The 16,008-nt window shown below is 40.0% G+C and overlaps 1 protein-coding gene across 7 annotated transcripts in view; it reads right to left on the bottom strand.

Moving 5' to 3' along the window:
- Positions 1 to 524: 524 nt before the first annotated feature.
- MPPED2 (metallophosphoesterase domain containing 2) overlaps positions 525 to 16,008 on the bottom strand; it is a 101,876-nt gene continuing 86,392 nt past the window's right edge. For all 7 annotated transcript variants that reach the window (XM_088057777.1, XM_005530276.3, XM_088057778.1 and 4 more), the window contains exons 5-7: positions 6,103 to 6,218; positions 3,344 to 3,457; positions 525 to 718 (exon numbers count right to left, since the gene is read on the bottom strand). In XM_088057777.1, the coding sequence (XP_087913903.1) occupies positions 600 to 718; positions 3,344 to 3,457; positions 6,103 to 6,218 (349 nt within the window). In that variant the 3' untranslated portion in view covers positions 525 to 599. The remainder of the gene's footprint in view (positions 719 to 3,343; positions 3,458 to 6,102; positions 6,219 to 16,008) is intronic.

Raw genomic sequence — 16,008 nt, 5'->3', positions numbered from 1 at the left:
TGACTAGAAACAAGTTTAAGTACATGCACACATATCAAGAGGTAAATGGACCCCAAAACATTGTTTGTGCTACTAAAAGAATTGATATAAATGGAGATAAAAAGCCAACATTTAAACCTAGGGAAAAAGAAGACACTTAAAAAAATCCCGACAATAACATAAGTTGTGCAAATTTGGGTGTATTTAAATGCTGCCTATTTTTTAGCTTATATTATAATATTAAAATAAGGTCTCTCACTTATTAAAAGAAAGCTTGGCTGTCCTTTTGAGAACACTATAACAATTTACAATGGCAAGTTTATTGAAAAATGAAATTCATTTTACAAATTCACAATGCTTTATCAATTTAAAATGAATGCTGCATTTCCAAAAAGCACAACCTCTAACTTTTCCTCCTGTTTCTTTTGCACCAGCAATTTACAAATTAAAAAAAAAAAACCCCAAAAAAACCCCAAACCCCACCCTGAAACAAAAAAAAACCCCTGCATCTCCCCCAAAATCCACCCCCCCACCAGCCCCCTGTTTTGAAATAAACATGTAACTGAATATATGTTCCTTAATTAGAAAATGGCAGTTTATAGACCTTCCCCAGTAGTGCTTCAGGATCCTTGAGGGGTTGGAAGGTCGAAGATGATGGGAGGGTTGGTGGGCTGGAAGCTGACTGTACACGTGGAGGCGTTGATGTAGGTGGTGTAGCCGTCTGTCATGATACCGTAACCTGCGGGGACAACACACTCACTGCCAGGGACACACAGAGCACCCCATGGGGGATCCATGCTGTGAGATAAAACCAAATTAATCCCTTCTAAATGACACCATCCCCTTCTGGTGTCTCTGAAAAAAGATTTTGGCTGGGAAAAAAAAAAAAATAAAAATGCAGGGTACCGCGGTTGAGGGAAGAGCAGGTGATTTTTGGTTTGTGCACAAACTTTTTTTCACCCCTGGAAAATCCTCTGTTGCAACTGGGTGTGGCAGAAATACAAACCACACATGCTCTTTTTCTAATTACTTAATTAGTGAGCTATAATTTGCATGCCTGTCAGAAGAAAAAGACCATTTAGAAGCAGAAGATTTAGAAGTAATTTTGGTTTAGTCTAAACACCCCCTCTCCAACAAATGACCTGAACTCTGTCATCTCTCCTTGCTAGCCCTAATCACCCAGCTCCTCATGCTACACCGCTGAGCTGGTGTTCACCCCGGCTTCTGAGACCTCAGGAACTCATCAGCAGGTTAAAAATACACACATGCACAGACTCAGGCTGCCCAGGGAAGCTGCCCCATCCCTGAAGTGTTCAAAGCCAGGCTGGACAGGACTCAGAGCAACCTGGTCTAGTGGAAAACATCCCTGCCTGTGGCAGAGGATTTGGAATGAGATGATCCTTAAAGTCCCTTCCAATCCAAACTATTCTGTGACTGCATTATTTAGTACATATATATAATTAGAAAAGTGTGTGTAAAGAAGCTTGAAAACATCTAGGAAGTATTTGGCCCCAAATGTACTTATTAAAAAAAAAATTGAAAAAAAAACCCCAGAGTTTCAAGGAGGAAGAGAACTTTTCCCTGCAAACCCTCAGAGGAAAAATGCTTTTCTTTCAAACCATTATGATACAGTACAGATCACTGCTGTCTGAAAGCTAAGATAAATACAGCTACCCACAGTGCCTATCAGAAAGAATAATCACTTCAGAATTGCTGTACTGTCTACCCGTATTACTTTACTTATTTAGACTGGCAATTTTGATTTAGATCATCTCATGGTGGGAAAAACCATGTTTGTGGTTGTTTTGCTTATCAACCAGGGGAAAAAACCTGCATCACCAATATGTATTTATAGCCTCCACTGGTTCATGGGAATGTGGTACACGTTCATTCCAGATGGAGCTGGATAAAAATTAATTGCACTGTAAGATAATGCTCTTAACGCTTTGCTATTTCTTCCTGGACTGAAGCAAGCCATTCTTACATCTTCTGTATAAGTACTAGAAATGACTTTAACTTTTTGTTGGTATTCTTACAAGAATTTATTTGAATGTTAGCTTTTAATGTGTGCTGCCACCTTTCCTTGGGGATTTAAATGTAGGGTGCTGCACATGATTCCTTGGTGCTTTCTCATAATGATGGTCCTGTGCATTCACCCTCCTCTCTCCCACCCACAGCCCTATCACAACCACAAGTTTCACCACCCAATCTGCCTACAAAAGCTGTAGACAATTTACACATTTCAGCTAGAAGTCTTGCTATATTCATTTATTTTTAATATGCAAGGACTAATATTTGTACAAAATACCCCATCTTTGCCTGGCTGCATTAAAGGACTGTTATTTATGCCTCTATGCAGAGGGTCACGTCAGTATTCCCAGGATAAACACTTTATTTACAGATGCCAGCCATGGAAATCATTGTATGAAGTCAAAGGGGCTTCAGAAAAACCAACACCACTAGCAGAGAAAGCTGTCCTTTTTTTATTTTTCTTTTATGAAATCCTCAAAAATCTTTAGGCCTATGGAGAACCTAGTTAGAGACAACGGAAAACCTCCAGAGGGGAGAATATAAAACATTTAATGTGTAATTTTGAGTTCTAGGGTCATGAACACTTACACTCTCTCTCAGGCAGAACTCCTAGTGTTTGTCTCTCAGCCACATGAAAGCTACAAAATCGTATTAAATATTTAAGTATCTCCAGAATGTATTTAATCTCTCAGTCTCTTCCACTGCCACAAACTGAGCTCATTGTTTCTGAAGCTTCACACTCTGCCTGTCCTGGCAATGACAGAGGGGGAATGTCTCTTCTAAAACATGAGACTGCTGGAGGGTATCACAGAGAGCACAGGGTGCATTACAGGGTGCTTTTAGAAATGTGTGCACAGTGAGTTCTGGCAGTGGCTTCTCCTGATGCCTGACTCGAGATGCCCTCCTTTTTGCTTCTCCTTATACCTTGAGGGAGGTGAGCAGAGGCAGCAAGCTGTCTTCACATTTTCTTTTTTTCTCTAGCATCTTTCTTAACTCCTGTACTTGGAGTAATGGGGATAATTTTCATTTTGGCTTGCATGTGTGGGGAATCTCATCTATTTCTCTAACCAAGTTTGTCAAAACTTGAATTGCTTTCAAATAACCTGTATAGAACAACCTTTGCACAGTGAAAGATGTAGGTGGCTAAATGTAGCACACATTCCTGAAACAGTCTGTTTTAATTCTGGAATAAATTTACAAAGTGCCACGCATGCAATCACTTCCCTGAACTCCCTCCCTACTTTAATCCAATATGCCATTATCCACTGCAATACACCATCAAGATGTGCTTCTTGAACTCTGAGATGAAGTAGGGAATTGCACTGCTCCTTACCTTCATGAATCCCACCAAAGACATGGAGTTTGGGCCTTACTCGCCTCTGCACTGTGTTCAGCAGCTCCACACAGCCCACTCTCTGCAGCTCCTTTGGAACCCAGTCTCGAAAACCTGAAGGCAAAATGCAATCAATACTATTCATTTTCCCTATTCAGGTAAGGTTTCACGTAGTCTTTCAGGAAGTCATAATTCACACAGGGTTTATTACATTATCTCTAGTCATAACCTCTCCATTAAAGCACACAATGGCTTTTAAGAAATGTTTCACTGTCACTTTGTCTTCCTTAAGATTTCCTCCCTCCATCTGCATTAATATTTTTCTGGATGTGATTTGTTTTTTTAAACTACAGGTTTAAACTCATCTTCCACCTTGAAACCCTGGGACATTTATTCCTGGCACTGCTGCAGATTTTTCTTCCCTTTCCCCTGGCACTTTCAGCAGCCAGCTTCCCAAGCCAGCTATGTGGTTACTCCAGAAATGAAACAGCTCAGGAAGATGAGCTGAGCTACGACTCAATTCAGCTGCCAGCCCAAAGATTTAAAATACAGACTCCCACAATTTTTGGAGGACCGTGGTCTGCAAGCACCAGGTTATTTCTGAGCCATCATCACCAGCCTCAAGCAATGCAAAACCTACAAAACAATTTCCAACAAGCCACTCCTAACTGACCGTGTTGTCACCTGGTCTTATGGATAATACAGAAAAATGTACAAAACAGGACATCAGTCCCTGCAGGAGCCTGCTGCCTGGACTAGCACAGAAAAGAATCAGCAGGGCAAGGAGAGAGCAAAAAAAGGGAAATCAGGAGCCAGCTGTAGCATCATTCTGCTGACTTCAGCATCATTACAATCTGTGCCAAGAACTTGGCTGAATTTTAGAGTGACCAAAGAGTCCAGTTACAGCTCTACCTCCCTTAATATTTACTTAATAAGTAAAAACTTATTTAAAAAGCAGTATTTTGTCAATATTATCATGCAGGCTGAGACCTAGAGCCCCTCATTTTAGGCACAGTACTGACACCTAATCTGTGTCTGTAGTTAAGATACAGTGTCAACCTCTTGAAACTGAACTTCATTATCTCCTTCAAACCCAAAATTTAAGCACGTTTATTCAATTACAGTGTCTGCAGCATCACAGTATTTCTGTATGAACCCAATTCAGAGCAGATGGATGAACAACCCATTTAAAACAGCAACCATGAAACGTTATAAACACGCTTGTGGGGTTTTCTGGGGTTTTTTTTTTTGCTTCTTTGGGAAAATGAAGCAATTAAGAGAGTGCTGTTTGAGGCCATGGTTTGCAATATCCGGTGGCTCCGCTGTCAGGGGATGCTGTGTCACTGCCTTAACACAGCAGCACGCTGGGAGCTCCAGGAAGGTTAAAGGGAATTTGCTGATCATCTTACAACATTCTCTAAGTAGTATTAAAAAACTAAACAGAATATAAAAGGAGCAGTAAGTACATTGGTCAAAAACTTTCTGGTCTTTTTTTTTTTTTTTTTTCCTTAGCTTGGCTTAGATTGCTGACTCTTAACATAATTGTGGTAAAAAACATAAGCATGCATTAATTCCTGGCTCCACGGTCACCAAGAAGCTCTAAAAGAACACTGAGGCAGCCTGGAAGCACTTAAAATGCTGGTTTATAATGGCACCATGCAATTCTGAGAAGATTTTACATATTCAGTCCAGTGATTTTAGTAAGAGACTGTGATTAGGTCACCTCCTGTGACTGTGTGATCTGACCCCTTGGATTGCAGGAGCTTACTAAAAACCTGACAAAACCACTCTTCTGGCAGTAAGGGCAATGAAGAGACTGCCACAATTCCTCATCCTGAAAAGTCATATTTATAAAAGGGTCAGTTGTTGTAAACCCATGAGATACCTAAAATACAGCCCCAGGCTGCTTGCCACATGTGTCTGGAAGAAAAGCAGTAAATAATATGTGATGGGGAAAGGATAGGGGCACTTTCCAAATGGCTTTAGTGTGGGCTTTAATGACTTCAGATATGCCAAAATTGAGTGCTCCTGCCTCTGCAGAACCAGTGTCCTGGTGTCTTGAGATACTCAGAACTTAGTTTGGATCTTAAGAGTTAAAGCAGAGATCAGTGAATGACTCATATTGACAAGATGAGCAAAATTCAACTAAATGAGAAACTTTAGCTGCCTAACGAAGAAACAAATTATTCATAGACTGGTGCTCACCTGTCATTAAATCAAGTTAGGAACAATTCTCTAAGAACATGATTTTATTCCTTCACAAATTTTTTATAAGCCAATTAATACCTTTAAAACTGTTCTTACATATCCTAAGTTTACAAGGACATTATCAAGGAGAATATGTGACTACATAGTTCCAAACTCTTGACTGTTACTCTCAAACCTTAAAATAACATGACACTGTAGTGAGAAAAGGTTTCAAAAGTTTTAGTCAATCTCTAAAAAGTCTTTTGGGATTGGAAACTGGGTTGTCAGATGAATACTATTCTTAAATAAAATGTCAAATTATAATGGTTATGGAGTCAGATATTTGATCTTCCCTAGCTTGAATTTAATAAAAAAATTCAAGATTTTACAGAAACTCAACAGATCAGCTAAGCCTAATCATCATTTTCCACTTCTTTCAGAAAGGTTTTTAATCCATAGTTTTGAGTTTGGGTGCAATTACAGTATATCTTAAAGCATTATCAACTTCGCTTATTTTGAAAGTAAAATTCTCATGCAAAAAAAAAAAAACACACAAAACTTATTTCACTTACCAAGGGGAGGTCCATGTGTCATTAGGATATCAATTCCCTCAGGAATAAGGTTCCACTTGTCTAGCAAAGACTGACCTCTGGGTAGATTAAAGCCCCATCCATTAAACCATGGTGTCCTTTGGGGAAAATAAGACAAACTGCATCAGTGTAAAATAAAAATCTCTTCCCTTCTCCATTATTATTATTTTTCTGAATTAAAACAATTTCTGTGCTTCAGAGATTACCTGCAGACAGCCTTTTTGAAGAGGATGCCTCTAACACATACTGATTCAAATACATACATACGTTAAAACATATATTTGAATTTAGATTAATGTCTGATGTTATTTTTGTACTTCAAAAGCATTCGGCCCTGGGGGCATTTACTCACGAGAGAGAGAAAGGAGAAAACACTAAAATAACAAAGTCTAAATCTCAAGCTTTTTATCGAAGTTTGGGAATGTTCAAACATAAGAACTCCTTCCTATGCTAACTACCAAAACAACCCCAAAATTTTTTTGGAGGCAAAAATGAATTTCTCCCAGCATAGGGCAGCAGTAACAGCTCAACAAGAGGCTCGATGTGGCAGCAATAAGCACCACATGTGCCACAGCACTCCACTAAACCCAAACTTGCTCCTTTTAGCACTTTTAATACCAGAACAGTCACCCAACTGGGTTTGGAACTCCTGAGCCTCCTAGAGATCTCCATCCACACAATATTTAGCCTCAGTGACTTTTTAAAGAGATCTTACCATTTAAAATTCATGTAGTATTTCTCAAGGGAAACTGACACCCTCAAATGTTCTCCAGCATAGCACAGAGTTGTTCTGAACACTGGTTTATCCACCAACCCAAGCATGCAGCAATGACAAATACATTTTCTAGGAGTACTTTTTTTAACATATAACTTTTTCAACACATAACATATAATTTTGATACAGCTATATCATAATAAAGCCTTTCCCTATCGAAGTAGTACACAAAACAATTGCTCTGATGAAAGACAGGAATATTTATGTTTGTTACTGATAACCTCTTATGCAGCTCTTAGTATTGTACTAATTTTAAGAGTTTGCATCCATGTGTGTGTTTCCTAGAGGTCAGGCAACAGGTTCAGACTCTGTTTTCCAGGTAGGATACTCCTGTCCTAGCCCCAGTCACATTTCTGAAAGTTCAAGCTACTCCTGAAGTCTTTTGTGTGTTGCAGTTCTGAAAACAGAAAACAAAAGCTGGGGGCAAAAAGCAGCCACAAACCAACCTTGAAAAAACCCATACCTGTTAAAACCAGAAATCATCAGAGTCCTATGTAATTTCATTATGTAATCTGCCTCCTCTACCCGCTAAATTATTCATTTTCCCAGCCTCAAATATGCCTTTGAGTGGGAATGTCCTGCTGAGATTACATCTCTAATTTTTATTTTTTTTATAATTAAAGCATTTTGTTTTCCTGAGACAATAATTTGACCGATGAGGATTGTGCCCAGCTTTATGGATGATCTGCATTCCTGACAATCGGCAGTATGGAAAAACAGCAGGCGCTGCTAATATAGGGGCAGGAAGGTCACTGGTGCCTTTGTAACAAATAATAGACAATATCCCATGTAGTCCTGCTGGATAATACTCATACTACACACACACACAGGAACTCATTCAAGCTAGCAGACTTCCTGAATGAACACCAACAAAAGATAGGAAAATTAGACGTTAGTCAAACATTTTATGTGAGCTGTGGGTTCCTCCTGTGCTCAGCCACGAAGCTTCACCTCTCACAGCTGCCTTGCTCTGCACCCACTGAAGCAACTAAAAACCTTCCTGTGCTGCAAAGGTTGGTGCAGCTGGCAGGAGGTTTGTGTGCAGCTGAATTAAAACTGAAGGTTGTGTCCTGGCTTTAACTAAATCACAAGAATTTCTGCTTTCCTAGGATTGGCTTTCCTGAAATATATATCTGAGTTTCCTTTCCTATAACATTCCTAGCTTTTAACCTATCAAGATTATTGTAACCTTCAAGGCTGCAGTCAGAAGTTAAAATATCGTTTGGCTAAACATTCAGCTGCTTAAAACAAACAAACACACAGAGCTTGGGTCAAACTTTCCACTGTCAATTAATGATTCTTTCCCCACTTGCATTTCTCCTGCAGATAAGACTGTAGTTATTACAACATAGTTAAACCTGAAACATGAAACCACATCTGTGATTTCTCTGGAGCTCTTTGGAGACTTCAAGCACAGAAAAAACTGGATTTGTCTGCAGGATTTTTATTTTATTTTCTTCTGAAGCACTGTGGAAAGAGGAGGAGGGGAACCTGAGCTCACATATATTCCTCATTCACCAACCTCTGTAATTAGCTGTGACTAACAGGCACCACATGGGAATCCACTTGCAAGAAAACTTTTGAGAAACCTTCCTCATTATGCAGCATGTGCACAAAAAAAATGGTCAAGTACTTATTTAATATACTAAAGATTTTCATACAAAATGGGTAAATCAAAGAGAAGAGCAGGCATGACTGGAAGAACACCTGGATTACAGATTTAGGATTCAGGCATTTAAAACACGAAACAGTGCATAATTCCTGACAGCACTGGCAAACTGAGGATCCCTGCCTTTCAGAGGGGGTTCAGACCTTGCCAGAAAGCCAAATGTGTTCAGAACACCACAAAAAAGCCAAAGAGCTGTCTGGCACGGGAGCAGGTTTAGGAGGGATCACAAGGAAGGTGACCTGATGTTTGCTGTGTTGCAGTGAAGATGGGGTCGGTGTGCTGTGAACGGCTAGTTATCCCAGCAAACTTTAAATACATGCAGGAAAGACAAAGCCTGCCCTTTAGGCAGGTAGAGTCCTGTCAAAGGATATCAGAGAGGGATATTTTACCCCCTGTTAGTGCCTTTTTTTGCATACATAAGAGTTAAATAGAGTGACTCTCAACATCTAAATAATTTAGAAGAAAAAAACTGTGCACAGAGTTAGGTGCCTTCTGCAATGTATTTTCAAGCTGATTACTTACTGTGAGAAATTACTTCCTGTCTAGGAAGAAATGTAGATAATGAACCTTGGCTGCACTGTCATGGTTTAACCCCAGCTGGCAACCAAGCACCACAGAGCCCTTTGCTCATTACCTCCCATGGGGTGGGAGACAGAATCAGAGGGGTAAAAGCACATATACCCACTCGTGGTAAATTCCAATCAAGCACAAGTAATTTAGAAAGGCTACTTAGTCATTAGTAGTAATATTTCAGATCTGACCTAATTCTTTTTCCTATGGACCTCTAAGTAAAAGATTTCAGTTAATTCCTAAAACTTCATTTTTAAGTATAGCTGGCAATAGCAGAGTTATTGGCTGTTGAATAATGCCACAGGGGAGGCAGAGATGGAAAGCCCACAGGGACTGTTAATGAGAGATTACAAATGATTTTGTCATTTTACGTTTGATGGACCAGAACACATCCTCACACCCGAAGCCTGGCGTGTCAGCCTCGTGCAGAAGAACCTAACTGAGGCTGTGCTCATCAGAACCACGCCACACTTCACAGCATCCCTCGCACGCCATCAAACCATCACGGTAATTCCTGATCCCCAGCTCACCTGCCAGCCTGACTGCAAAGCTTCCTTATCGTTTAGGGAGAGCAGCTATGCTGGCAGCAGATGTGACACAGGGAATATCCTCATGAAAGGCAGACACCTGGCCCATCCTTGCTCTCCTCAGTTCTTCATTTCTGCATAGGAATCCCCACAGATCCCCCTCCACCTGGCGTTTTTGGAAGCTATGTTTTCTGCAATTAAAAGAATGCTTATGCAGGAGGCTGAAAATTATCTTCACACCTTGTGCTGCAAGAGATGCAGACATTACTTGACATGATGCCAGGAAGGAGGGAATATTAAGCTTCCCAACAAGACTCTTCCTCCTTTTACGGGTGCATTGGGAGAACCCCTGGACAGGACACACAAATCCATCTGCTTTTAACAGCAGAGAGCTGCAGCTTCAGCAGGTGATCAGATCTCCCTCCTCCCAAGTAAGCACTGTATGGCTTTATTATTTCACTAATACATTTTAAAAAAAACCCCAAAACAAACCCAAACCAAGCCACAATAAGAGCACAGCGATGGAGCATCATTTCTTGACAGCAAAAATCACAACTGCTCCTCAGTGCATTCACCTCAGAAGCAACACTATCACACAAGGAAAGGAGGCACAAAGACATGGCCAAGTTCACCCAGGTAACACAGAAATGTTGACTCCTTCTTTTTCAGGAGGATCCTTCTTTGTAAAGGATGGTAAGTCCTACAACCTCCTTTCATCTCTTCTCTGACTCATGAATTTAATTACCTGATCCTCAGAGTTCAACAACTCAAAAGGTAAATGTACAATGAGACCTTCTAGATTCACATTTTCCTCTTAACTCCACCAGTAAATCCATTTATTTCAACAGTTACTTCTAAACAGGATTAGAAAAAATAAATTATCTCATAGGTCTTTAATATCAAGTATTCATTCATTTTTAAGGCTACCCAGTCTTTTAGGAAAGCGTCAATTTTATCCTTAATCCAATGAGTAAAGTGCACAGGAGGCAAAATCTCAGTCTGTCTCCTTGCACAGGATAACAGCTGAGGGAGAGTCTAAAAGTCATCCCAGTGGGAAGCATTTCCACACGACCAACAACAACAACAAAACGCTCTCTATTTTTATCAGCCTTCAAACTGACCTCACAGACCTGGCTCACCGAGGAGGGAGACAGGACAGAGGTGGTGGCACAGGACAAGGATGTCCTGGACAGCTCCAGGCACAGAGTGCCCACCAAGTGCACAATGGATTGAGGAAGCACATTTTACAACAGCTTCTGTAAACTGGCCTTCAGTGCTGCAAAAGTACTTTTATTTTTTTTTTCTTTTTTTCTTTTTTTTTTGGTTAAGCTCCTTTTTATAGTGAAGATTCAAATGCTTTTTCATAATGTACCAACCACCAGGAAGTGGTAAAGGCTAAATTGTTTCCTAAATGTGCTCATTACATGCAGTGTTGTGACACCAGTGAGAGGCACAGCCCGGGGGCTCGAGCTGAATGTCATTCCCACTAGCACTTACCTGCTGTGCCTCAGTGTCCCATTTAGAAAGTGACAATAATAACACAGAACAGAAAGAAGCATCACAGAGCCTGCCTCCTTGGGATTTTGCTTACCCTGCATCTTTAAACAGCTGAAGCTCTCACAAAAGTGAATTATTAGTACTGCAATTACGTTAGCCATGTTACTAGATGTACCTCCTTATTATTACCAGCCTGCACTTGAGTCAGGAAGTCTCTAACATAGTTCAGTTGTTTTCACAAGGTTAGAAAAATCTGAAACCTCCACAACCTGCTGGTTTGTTTTCATTTGCTTTGTTTTGCAGGTTTTTCTCTCTCTTTTAATGTGTAGTCTATAACCTCTGAATGCTGGTTATCTAAATGACAAAGCATTTGAGAAGCACAACTCCCCATCTTCCACAGTGGAGGGAAAGAACCCATGCAGTGCCTTTTTCCTAGGGAATAATCCTTCCCACTGAGAGGCTGCCGGATCAGCTCACCAGCCAGCAAGACCTGGGATACTCCTTGCACCAAGTCATTCTCAGTTTCTACCTCAGACTGTACAAACTGGTCGGTGCAGGGTTTAGTTTAAACTCCTGTCAGACAGAGATTCACGCCTGGATCTGTGAGAGCTACGAAAGGAAAGAAAAACTGAGGACCTTTACTGCTGCCATACATCATGTTCCAGGGATGTGCTGATCTGGACCAGATTATCACATAAAACAGGAACAGGACAGGCGCAAGTGCAGCTTTAGCCATCCATACAGCTGGAAAATGGTACAAGAATTCCCTCCTGCGTCTTCCCTCTCTCAGTGCCTGCAGATCTCTGCCCTTGCTGCCTCCAGGCTGCCCCAGCTGCTATTGACAGCAAACTGAGCTCTGATCCCTAAACCTACAGCCTGCTACCTCCGTGGGTACCTTGCACTTACTCCTCTTCTCTGATGGTCCACAGCAGCCACTGACATCTTCTACCCTACGTCTGGAATGGTAAGTGATCCTTTTTGGCAGAGGATTGTCCATTCACTCCACGTGTTTTGTGTTAACAATATCAGAACACCACAGATACTTTTTAAGAAAACTCCTCTGTGGGGAAGATGAGTTTTAATAAAAAAAAAAGAAGAGTAAAGAAACACATACAACATTCAACAAGGTTTAAGAGACTTGAGAGCAGAGGAGCAGAGACAGGAGCTTGAAACCCCAGTAATGTCACAGAGGATCACAAGACACTGAGCTCCCAGAGCATAGAAGTAAAAAATAAAGCAGAGCAGTGGACACCACCAGGAAGCCAGTGGATACTGGAAAGGAGGGGAAGGGAGTAGGTGAATTTCTCAAGCTTATGATCCAGTTATCCTTTAACTTAGGATCCTTTGCTTAAGTATCTGAATTGCTCATCGAAGAGGAAATTTCCTCCAAACCTTCTGAGGCTTTCCAATCCCTAACTGTATAGCAATTATTTTATTTAGGGCTTGACTTAATGAGATCTGGGAGATATTTTAATATCCCAAAAAAATGAAAATAATTTAAACTTGACTCAAGGGCTAATTTCATTCTACTTTTAAAAGGAATAGAATTACAAAGGCCTATGAACAGAAGCAAGTGTCAGTCCTTACATATTCCTGTGCTCTGCATCGTTGGGGCTGGCTTGAAAGATGGACCTGGTTTAAGTTAGGACCAGACTCAAATGCACATTAAGTATGTTTTATTTCCCCACATGGCAGTGGTGTTGCACTGTGGCAGCAGCTCAGACCTACAGAGTACATCCTGGACTGACTTGCAGAACTTCTCATTCTGGAGTGAGCACATTTACTCCTTCATTCCCATCCTGCACTCCAGTGCAGGGTACATGGCTCCTTGAAGCATCAAAGGATGCTGCAGTACTGAAAAGAACTTAAATGACTTGAGTTCTTATGGTAAAATTTTGTGGTCTTTGTAAAAACACAGGGAAGCTTAAAATACCTGTCTAAAGGAAGGAGCTCTCTGGTCCTGAAGCTCACCACAACATAAACCCAATGTCTGTTCCCAGGGACATGCCAGGGGAAAGAGGAAACAAAAGAAAAGAAGAGTAGCAGCCTAAAATTTTTATTTAATTTTGCTCAGCAACTGTGCATGTTTAAGAATGATGCTTGAATGCTTGATTTCTTACAGTAAGTGTGATCATAATATGCTATTGTACCACATCTTAGATTAATTTTATCTTATTATCTCTTATTATCTCTGCAGGAAATGTAAATTGACAATGCTTCCACCCCAGGTCAGTCTGGGAGAGGCTTTTACTAGCAGTCCTGCTTCTGTGATGACAACACACATTAAAGTAGAGCAAAAAAAAATAATAAAAAAAGTAAAGACTTCTCTCCCAACACACACTTATTAGTGCATATCTTCAATCCACGGGGGTAGTCTGTGTGTTTGACATGTAAAAAATCAAAATCTGTACTGGTCTAATTACATCCAGTAGTTTTTGTTGAATATTTTATATATTTGTAAAAGCAGCATTTGGGAAATATTAACAGAAGCATGTCAGTCTTTAAAATAAAATAAGCTACATTTCAGTGAATTATGAAAGAAATGTTGCCAGATATAAGTTAGTATGACAAATGAAACACTCCAAAGTAGTTATGTCAACCTGCACTATAAGTGAAATTGGTTCTTGCTCCTGAGAAACAGCCTCTAGATATTTAATTATTTGGAATGCTCCTTAAAACAGAATCTTTAGCACTGATAAAGTCTCAGTAGTTCCTCCAAAAGGCTGTGAGGGTCAGCAGATGTGGTAACTTGTTCATTAATTAATGCCACAGAGCAGAGGAATTCCAGACGCATATTTTTATATTTTTATGTAGTGTTTCAGCACCTTTTTATATGTTAATATCTTCAGCCTGTGCTGCTCCTAACACATACACAACATTTAATGACACCTTCAGGAAAGGTGTGTCCTTTTTATATTGAGGGGCTCTACCACATAACATCACAAAGAAAAAGGTTTGGGTCTTTGTGCCTTTATATTCTGGATGCCTTAATTGCCCATGCTTTTCCTGTTCTAATTTTCAGAGTTATCAAACCAGTTTGATGTTTCTGAAAAACAAATAAACCAAAACCAACCCGAAGGAACACACTAAGAACAAACCTACATCACAATCACAGGAACTTGAGGGCTTTCAAAAACTCTTTCAAGTGCTTTACAAGTAATAAATAATTTAGGCTCAGAACAGTCTAGACAGAGCACTGTTTATAGAAGTACTGTGCAGAACTAGGTTGGCTAACCCTAGAATAAATTTGCCAGAATAAAGTCCATCAGATGGTAGAAACAGAATTCTGCCCCCCATGATTTTCACCATTAGTCTTTACCAATAAATCAATTATTCTTAGCTGCTCCAATGACTTAAAATAAGACACTGAGATTGCTTATTGCCAGATGGTGCTGTTTATTTATAAATACCATCACTATTTTTATTTATGTTTTGCTCAAAATGCTGGCTAACATTCCTCAATAAGAAGCTGAAATTTCCAGAATGCCTGCTAGGAAAACCAAACAAGGCTCACATTTATTAAGACTTCCAGACACGCACAACCCACAACATTTAATTGTAGGAACTTACTAGTTACGTAGTAACGTAATCTTCTAAATATTTACAGAAAAGAATGGAAACAGTTAGTTATAATTAGGTCACAGGATACTCCCAGCATTTCTTCTTTGTCTGAAGTCTGTGCTACCTTCCGTTCCAGCTTATTCTTGAGGCTTGATGTGAAGTCTCTTACCCTCGCTAACCAGAAGAAATCTGAGTTTCCAGTGTCACAATGCATGCTTAGTTGGCATCTAGGTGCAGTATAAATTATCATGGCTCGGTCTTGGGCCATCATTTACTGGGTTACCGTTCAATTATACTTAGGAAATGTCATTTATTTGAAAGTTACGCAGATTTGGTTTATTTTCTTCATTTATTGTAGACCTTGCTTCATGCAGAAATTTAACATCTGGCTAACCTGAAATTTCACCTTTGCTGAAAACTGTGATCCAGCTTTGAAGTCTGCAGGAAGGGAAAGTTACCAGCTCCTGTCCAGTCTTCATCAAAAAACCACTGCAACCTTATTTGCCAAATTCTGTCTACCAGTAAACTTTTTCTCTGAAGTCATCTAGGGAAATGGATGATCATGGATCTCAAAATGCATATCACACCTCCTCAGCTCAGAAAGCCTCAGGAGACTTGACTGCAAGAGAAGTTCACACAAACAGAAAATCCTATACCTGGTGTATACCTGATCTGTACAATATGCACTTGTGTGTGGATATATTTATATATATATATATGTATGTATGTATATTATAAATAAACATTCATTCCCTGCTGTTCTGCTTGTATCAGGGAAAATGAGAAACAACTTGCAGAAATGGTGCAGTGCACTCCCAAACCAAGGAGAACTCTGCAGCACTCAAGCATGGCCACAGTAATGTGAGCAAACATTTTCAGGTTATTACCTGGAGGAGCTGTCTTATGGACGAGCCAATTCAGCAAATCAATTAAAGTAATGCAGTTACTTGATCAACACATGAACACAAAGGAAAAAAATGTGACAGAAGAGATTGAGGGAAAAACATAAGGGTCATGAAAAAAAGAAAAATCAGCTGAAAAGACTGGAGAGAGCATTGGGCATCACAGAGGTAAACAGAGCATTATTTTAATTGAAAAGGATCTGTTTAAGCAATGGGTGACTCGTTTTTGTTGCCTTCAAGATTAAACAAGGAACTCTGATGACAACTGGGTCATTTACACAACATTTCATTTTAAGCTCCCCCACCTTTGTGTTGTCCTTTCAGCGAGGTTTGTGGGATATGAGGATTACCTCAGACTGAAGGAGAGTTAATTTGAAGAGAAAACAT

This window comes from Pseudopodoces humilis, chromosome 7 (genome assembly GCF_049639895.1).
Source record: "Pseudopodoces humilis isolate 2021_Gansu_Grassland_sample_001 chromosome 7, ASM4963989v1, whole genome shotgun sequence".
NCBI lineage: Eukaryota > Metazoa > Chordata > Aves > Passeriformes > Paridae > Pseudopodoces > Pseudopodoces humilis.
The sequence above is the reverse complement of the archived record's forward strand: the minus strand, read 5'-3'. Positions and strand labels throughout refer to the sequence as shown.